At 44.9% G+C, this 8,015-nt stretch overlaps 1 protein-coding gene across 4 annotated transcripts in view; it reads right to left on the reverse strand.

Annotated features, from left to right (window-relative positions):
• Positions 1 to 8,015, reverse strand: part of TTF1 (transcription termination factor 1) — a 32,209-nt gene that overhangs the window by 10,769 nt on the left and 13,425 nt on the right. For 3 of the 4 annotated variants that reach the window (XM_037735257.1, XM_017519645.2, XM_037735256.1), the window contains 4 exons: positions 7,174 to 7,304; positions 4,797 to 5,031; positions 2,118 to 2,207; positions 638 to 703 (listed from right to left, as the gene is read on the reverse strand). In XM_037735257.1, coding sequence (XP_037591185.1) covers positions 638 to 703; positions 2,118 to 2,207; positions 4,797 to 5,031; positions 7,174 to 7,304 — 522 coding nt within the window. The remainder of the gene's footprint in view (positions 1 to 637; positions 704 to 2,117; positions 2,208 to 4,796; positions 5,032 to 7,173; positions 7,305 to 8,015) is intronic. The other variant, XR_001822071.2, reaches the window with a different exon arrangement.

Below are 8,015 nucleotides of genomic sequence, written 5' to 3' on the forward strand. Positions count from 1 at the left end.
AAAAAAAAAAAAAAAAAAAAAAAAAAAAAAAAAAAAAAAAAAAAAAAAAAAAAAAAAAAAAGGGAAGGAAAATAAATAGCATATCTAACTAATGAAATATTTACTATCATAAAAACCTCATCTATCTAGCAGCTGACAGCCTTTATGTACAGTTTGCTCCTAAAATTATGTTTTCCTCTGCATTAACGAGTTGGTTTCCTAGCAAATACACTGAATTTTAACCACCACTTAAACAAAATTCCAAATACAGCATCATTATCAGCCCAGTAAAATGATAGGCAGTTATTATATTGTCATCTCTAATTTTAATTAGATTTTTATTTTTTTGAGACAGAGTCTCACTCTGTCACCCAGACTGGAGTACAGTAGCACAATCTTGGCTCATTGCAACCTCCATCTCCTAGGTTCAAACAATTCTCTGCCTCAGCCTCCCAAATAGCTGGGATTACAGACACCTGCCACTACACCAAGCTAATTTTTGTATTTTTAGTAGAGATAGGGTTTCACCATATTGGCCAGGCTGGTCTCAAACTTCTGACCTCGTGTTCCACCTGCCTTGGCCTCCCGAAGTGCTGGGATTACAGGTGTGAACCATCTAGTATGACATTTTAGTTTAATATTAAACAAATGGTCTTACCCTATGGCACTAGCAAGATCTTCCCAGTCTATTTCATTAGTATCTTCCACGTTTATTTCATACAACCTGTGGGAAAAAATAAAAATTAAATTTTCAAGCAAAATCAGCATGACAGACATCTTCAGGGACACATGGAATGCTGACAGCTGGAAGGTTCCTGTGCTTTTGCCCCATTCCAGCTCCCTCATTACACATGCCTGGTGAGATCAGTATCCCAGCCCAAGGTTAATCCAAGGTCAGTGAGTTGGTGGGCTACAGAGATGGGCTGAAAAGACCCCTCTCCTCCTTCTGAGTCCTTTGCGTCTCTCACCAAACTATGTTGCTTTCTCATAGTAAAAAACACCACCTCATGATTCAGCATAGACACACAGGAAGAGTGCATCTGTACTATGTGACAGACACTGTGAAGGTCTTTTTTTTTTTTGACACAGGGTCTCGCTCTGTCATCCTGGCTGGACTGCAGTGGCATGATCATGGCTCACTGCAGCTTCAGCCTCCTGGGCTCTGGCAACTCTCCTGCCTCGGCTTCTCAAGCAGTTGGAACCACAAGGGCGTGGTATGCTGCCTGGCTAATTCTTAAATTTTCTGTTGGAATTATGGGCATGATTCACCATGCCCAGCCAGTTAAAATGCACAAATTCATTTACAGTAACCCTGCACACCATTGGACTCTACAGACAGGGAAATGGTGCCAAGAGAGTCAGTCACGGGCTCTTGACTGCATGACTAATGAACCCAGGCCTCCTTGAGATGCCCTTCTTGGATCTGCTAATCAATGCTGTCTCTCTAGCAGGGAAGACTGGGCGGGGCATAACCACCCCCTTGATCCACCCCTAGGAAAGAGGATCAGGAAACCCACAGTGAGCCTTAGGCAGGGTTCATGCGTGAGGTAGAGGGAATGAAGGCAGAGAGCAGGGCCAGGACCCAAGGCTTCTGCTGCTCTTTGCTGTTCCTCAGTAGACATGGGCCAGGTCCACTAGTCACACACGTATCACCAAATAGGCCCACGTCTCCCTTTCCCTCGTCACCCTTCAACACTTCAGGGGGGACCCTGCAGGGATCAGAAACTCAAAGACAAAACCAAAGACAAGCCAGGATGACACCAGCAAGCTGGCGCTGGAGCACAGGAGGGCTCTGTCTGAATCACCTACCCCCATTTTCCAATAGGCATAATAATTTATATCCATATGAAATGCTTCAAAGACTAAAATAACTACATGGAGTACACAGTATGTTTCACGTTATTTTCTTTTATCCTCCTGAAAGCACGAAGAGGTAGGTACGACTATCATCATCCTCAGTAGGTGAGTTAAGATGGGTAAACTGAGACTTGGGTAGGTCATATGCCCACAATACATGCAGGAAGTGCTGGAACGAGGATTTGGACCTTGGCAATCTCACTGCAGACTCTGCTGGGTTAACAGCTTCTCTTTGACTAGAGACAGAAACCGTTAAGAGGCCACTGTTTCTATTTCCATACCTTTCAATTAGGTTGACTTTGGCCCGCAGGCCATTAACTCCATAGTATATGCGCCGACCATTGGTCATCCTCTTGGTTAGAATTTCTGTCCTACATTAAAAGGAAGAAAAATATAGTTAATTTTCAAGGGTAGAGTTTTCATTAAAATTTCCTGTATGTTTCTCATCTAAATTGCTCTCATTCAGAACCAACTTCTAACTTTTCTTTCTTTTTTTTTTTTTTTTGAGACAGAGTCTCACTCTGTTGCCCAGGCTGGAGTGCAGTGGTATGGTCTCAGCTCATTGCAACCTCCGCCTCCTGGGTTCAAGCGATTCTCAAGCCTCAGCCTTGGAGTAGCTGGGATTACAGGCATGCACAACACCAGGCTAATTTTTGTATTTTTAGTATAGACGGGGTTTCACCATGTTGGCTAGGCTGGTTTCAAACTCCTGGCCTCAAGTGATCCACCTGCCTCGGCCTCCCAAATCGCTGGGATTACAGGTGAGAGCCACAGTGCCTGGTCCTCAATGTATTCTGACTATGCACACACAGCCATTCATTGGTCTTATTACCATTGCCAGCCTTGGAACATCAAATAAGACAAAGTTAGTAAAGTGATAAATAATTTGACGATTCCTCTAATGCCAAAGCTAGCAGCTGTAGGCTGACTGAAGTTTCTAGTAAGGGCCATGGCCCAGTTAAAAATATTTTAAAACTACTTATCTTGAATAGCAAAATGTGTCACAATCTGATAGATCATTAGCTGTTATACTTACATTCTTGGTAACGGAGTATATGATACACACTCTGATCAACAGCACTGTTGCTCTTAATGACAGCCATCCACGTTTACAGGTTGAAATGTACCAGTGGTCATTTCAATGTTACATAAGGTACATATATGTTCAGAGTTTTTCTATTTTTATCTCAAATTAACAGCAAACTCTTGCATGTTACCTTAATTATGCTGATCTTGAAGCAGTATTACCCTTAATGATCACTACGTCTTTTTTTTTTTTTGAGACAAAGTCTTGCTCTGCCACCCAGGCTGGAGTGCAATGGCATGATCTCAGCTCACTGCAACCCCAGCCTCCCCAGTTCAAGCAATTCTCCTGTCTCAGCCTCCCAAGTAGCTGGGACTACAGGCATGTGCCAGCACACCCAGCTAATTTTTTATATTTTTAATAGAGATAGGGTTTCACCGTATTAGCCAGGATGGTCTCAATCTCCTGACCTTGTGATCTGCCTGCCTCGGCCTCTCAAAGGGCTGGGATTACAGGCGTGAGCCGCCGTGCCCAGCCCTCTTTTTAACGCCGGTGTATCATCCTCCAGTCGAGGCTTACTACTTACTCTTCTTTCTTTTAGCTAAAAATAGAGAGTAGAAAGAGCTCTGGTTCCTTCAACATTCCCGGTTCTTTGGAGTTTATTTCCCTGGAGCTGTAAGGTACATAAACAGTGTGATCCAGGAGTCTGCTTTTAACATAAAATATGCCTACTCTGGATTTCACTCCTATTTATTATTCAAGAGCCACTGAGTGCCCTTCGTGTGCAATGTGGGGTGTCATGAGCATCCCGAACCACTGGTTTAAGGAGTCTCTGCAGCTGGACATCCAGCTCTGCAACTCTCCAGGTCTTGGAAGAGCTATATGCAGCAGAGAATGTGTGGCAAGAGCAGCACTGAAACTATCTCTATGTGACTGATGCAGCCAGGAGTATGCCTACCTCACTTCCTCTGAGGAACTGCTGAAGTAGAAAGCATATTAGAAGGGCAGAGCTGCTACTGATCACTACACTTGTGATTTCTCTCTGTATGTTCCCTCCCTCCCTCCTGCCTTAGCCTCCTGAGTACCTGGGACTATAGGCATGAGCCACGACATCTGGCTAATTTTTGTACTTTTGGTAGAGACAGGGTTTTGCCATGTTGGCCAGGCTGGTCTTGAACTCCTATGATCTGTGATCTGCCCACCTCAGCCTCCCAAAGTGTTGAGATTACAGGCGTAAGCCACCATGCTCGGCCCCTGTCTTTTCTTCTAATGTTACCAACAGACTGCTACCTTGTTTTATTAAAGACTTAGAAAGACAGTAAAGAAATCAGAAGTCAATATTCAGTTTTAAAAACGTTCAGGTTCTTGCAACTTGCACATCCTGCACACGTACCCTAGAACTTAAAATAAAAACTAAAATTTTTTCTTTTAAAAAAATGCTGGGTGTGGTGGCTCATGCCTGTAATCCCAGCACTTTGGGAGGCCGAGGTGGGTGGATCATGAGGTCAGGAGATCAAGACCATCCTGGCCAGCATGGTGAAACCCTGTCTCTACCAAAAATACAAAAAAATTAGCTGGACGTGGTGGCACACGCCTGTAGTCCCAGCTACTCAGGAGGCTGTGGCAGGAGAATTGCTTGAACCCAGGAGGCAGAAGTTGTAGCGAGCCGAGATCGCGCCACTGCACTACGGCCTGAGCAACAGTGCGAGACTCCATCTCAGGGGGTTGAAAAAAAAGGTTCAGGTTCTTTAGGAGAAAACCATATACTCTTCAATGCATCAGGGCTAGTTAGGTGCTAATTTAAATCAGACAGCGATACTGAAGCAGCGGGGCAGGGGACTAGACATGACACATAAGCTTCCACATGGCAGTTACGCAGATGTTCTTGGTAACCTCACCTCTCCACAGAAGATGGAGAGATAGAGGGAGAACTTACCACTTACTTTTACACTGCATCCAATTTCTGCTCTTCACTTTAGCTTCTACTTCTACCCAAGATATGCCTTTGTAGAGTTTTTCCCGAACAATTGATAGGCAACTCTCAGGATCTTCCTGGAGTTTGGAATCCACGTCTTCTAACTCCTGGGGAGACATTTTCTTTAGAATCACTTCTTCAACAGCCTTGATTAGTTTCTGGGTTTCTGACTTACTCCAAGCACCACGATTTCTTTCTGTAGATATAAAAGGATGGTCTTACAGTTGCTAATCTATTTGCTTTCAAACACAATATTAAAAATGAAATGATAAATCAGGTACTTTTCAGAAATAATGGCTATCTCAATTATAAAGCAATAAAACTAATAAACACAATTATGTACATATTAAAATGAAATTATTAACATGGTCCTGGACTCTTTTTAAGAATTAAAGCCAGAAAGTATTAAAGAAGTCCCTTCTTTTTTTTTGATATGGAGTCTCACTCTGTCTCCCAGGCTGGAGTGCAGTGACACAATCCCTGCTCACTGCAGCCTCCGCCTCCCGGGTTCAAGCGATTCTTCTGCCCCAGCCTCCTGAGTAGCTGGGACTACAGGCGCATGCCACCACGCCTGGCTAATTTTTTGTATTTTTAGTAGAGATGGGGTTTCACAGTATTAGCTAGGATGGTCTCGATCTCCTGACCTCGTGATCTGCCCACCTTGGCCTCCCAAAGTGCTGAGATTACAGGCATGAGCCACCACGGCTGGCAAAGAAGTCCTATCTTAAAGCAATTTTTTTTTTTGAGACAGATTCTGGCTCTGATGCCCAGGCTAGAGTGCAGTGGTGTGATCTCAGCTCACTGCAATTTCCACCTCCTGGGTTCAAGCAATTCTCCTGCCTCAGCCTCCCAAGTAGCTGGGATTACAGGCACCTGCCACCACGCCCAGCTAATTTTTGTATTTTTAGTAGAGACAGGGTTTCACTGTGTGGGCCAGGCTGGTCTTGAACTCCTGACCTTGTGATCCACCCGCCCTGGCCTCCCAAAGTGCTGGGCTTACAAGTGTGAGCCACTGTGCCGGCCAAAGCCATGTTTTATTTATTTATTTCAAAATAGTTGTTCATCCTGTTTCTGAGAACAATGTCTCCTGCATGAAATTGTGAGGTTCCCAACCGTTTAATGGGGGAAAAAACCAACCAAATGACCTTTATGTTATGTACATGTCTCCTGGTCAAGCATTCCTAGTGTAACATTAATAGCCACAGTGATACCAACACAGTACTTGATGAAGGCACCTGAGGATTTCTGAAGGTTGATCTATGGCGGATGCCCAAAGCATCGATGGTTCACCCTTCTTCACCAGACACTCACAGTCACACTAAGTAAGGAGCCTCACACTGGCAGCCTGCAATTCTCTTTGGTTTGGCCCACTGAATGTTACATTTTCCCCTCATTAACAATTTGGATGAATATTTAAAAATCAAGAGATTTCCAAGAAAGAAAAAACATATCTAGAGTTCACAAAATTTAAAAAAAAAATTCAAGATTTTCCCTTTACTTCTTGGAAACCTGAAGAACTGGCTGCAAGGCACTACCTGTGTGGCTGGAGTGTATGAGCCCCCGTGCTAAGCAGTAACCCCGATAAGGACTGTCTTCTTAAAGGAAACCTTTGAGGACAGGGAGATAGAGACAGGAGGTCACCAACACTGGTTTTGAGAGAAGTCCCCACCCGACAGGCACGAACTGCACCCCTGCATCCCTCCCAAGGTGTCCCGCGCCACCACGGGGAAGTGACCCTCCGCCCAGGCTCTACCACCAGTTTCTTGGGGATCCTGGTCCACCTGGCAGTTACATTTGCATGGACAGTTACTAACGTGTAGTAAAAATCAATCTAGTAGGTAAAGGTTGCATGGTTTCACTGAATATACATGAGGAAACCAAATGAATTAGTATAGAGAAGAGCTTAAGAAACAAAGCTCTCGGCCAGGCATGGTGGCTTACGCCTGTAATCCCAGCATTTTTGGGGGCTGAGGCAGGCAGATCACAAGATCAGGAGATCGAGACCATCCTAGACAACATGGTGAAACCCCATCTCTACTAAAAATACACAAAATTAGCTAGCATGGTAGTACGTGCCTGTAGTCCCACCTACTCAGGAGGCTAAGGCAGGGGAATCACTTGAACCCGAGAGACGGAGGTTGCAGTGAGCTGAGATTTTGCCATTGCACTCCAGCCTGGCAAAGAGTAAGATTCCGTCTCAAAAAAAAAAAAAAGAAAAAAGAAAGCTCTCACAGAAGATAGGTCTATGGTGATTTCTAGGCACTGGATCAGTTATGGCTGAACAGGCCTGTCAGGGTTAATTTCTTCACAGAGGTGGGCACTGGTGGCCACCACTTACGACTGCTGATCTGGGAGAACTTCAGGGCCACGGAGAGGCTACTGCGGGCCACCATCTCGCCAATCGTTTTCCAGTCATTCCCAAGGAGAGACTGGTACATCTTTAACTTCTCGGTATCTCTGTCACTATACCTGAGAAAGGGAAAATGTTTTAGAAGTTTAAACTAACTATGAGATTAAAAATGATACTCTCATCATGGTACGCAGCAACTGTGGGAAAAGCTGAATGGGGCCAGCTGTCAGGAAACCTGGTCAGAGCTCTCTTCACTTCCTGTTGGTGTCTCAATGGTAGTTATCCTATCAATCAATCAATCACTGAAGTCCCAGATCAGAGGCCTGGCTCAAGTGCACAGCAGCCAGAGTAATCAGCCCTTACTTAGCTCAGAGCCTCTGTCCCTGTGGTGGAAATGGCCTTCCTCCACCCTGCCTGGACAGCACCTGCACACTCGCCAGTGCAGTTTAAAGGGTGCATTTTTAGGGAGTGCCTCCCTGACTCCCTTAGCCTGAAGGCCCCTTGTTGACTGCTTCTGGAGAGCCCCGTGCTTCTCTTTCCCAGCACTGTTCACACCTGCGTTCACACACGCACAGGCTCCCTCGTTCAGGTCTCCTCCTCAACATCCGCACTGCCCGACAGAAACATAATGCAAGCCCCTGACAGATTTTCAGTTTCCCACAGGAAAATTCACCTTAACCGAGTTTTAATAAAACAAATTTCAAGAATATGTTTCTTACATGGACGTGTTGTGTGATGAAAAAGAAAAACAAAGAAATATGTATATGTGCCGGGCGCGGTGGCTCAAGCCTGTAATCCCAGCACTTTGGGAGGCCGAGGTGGGTGGATCA

The sequence above is a fragment of the Cebus imitator genome, unplaced genomic scaffold, assembly GCF_001604975.1.
Source record: "Cebus imitator isolate Cc_AM_T3 unplaced genomic scaffold, Cebus_imitator-1.0 Scaffold762, whole genome shotgun sequence".
Lineage (NCBI taxonomy): Eukaryota > Metazoa > Chordata > Mammalia > Primates > Cebidae > Cebus > Cebus imitator.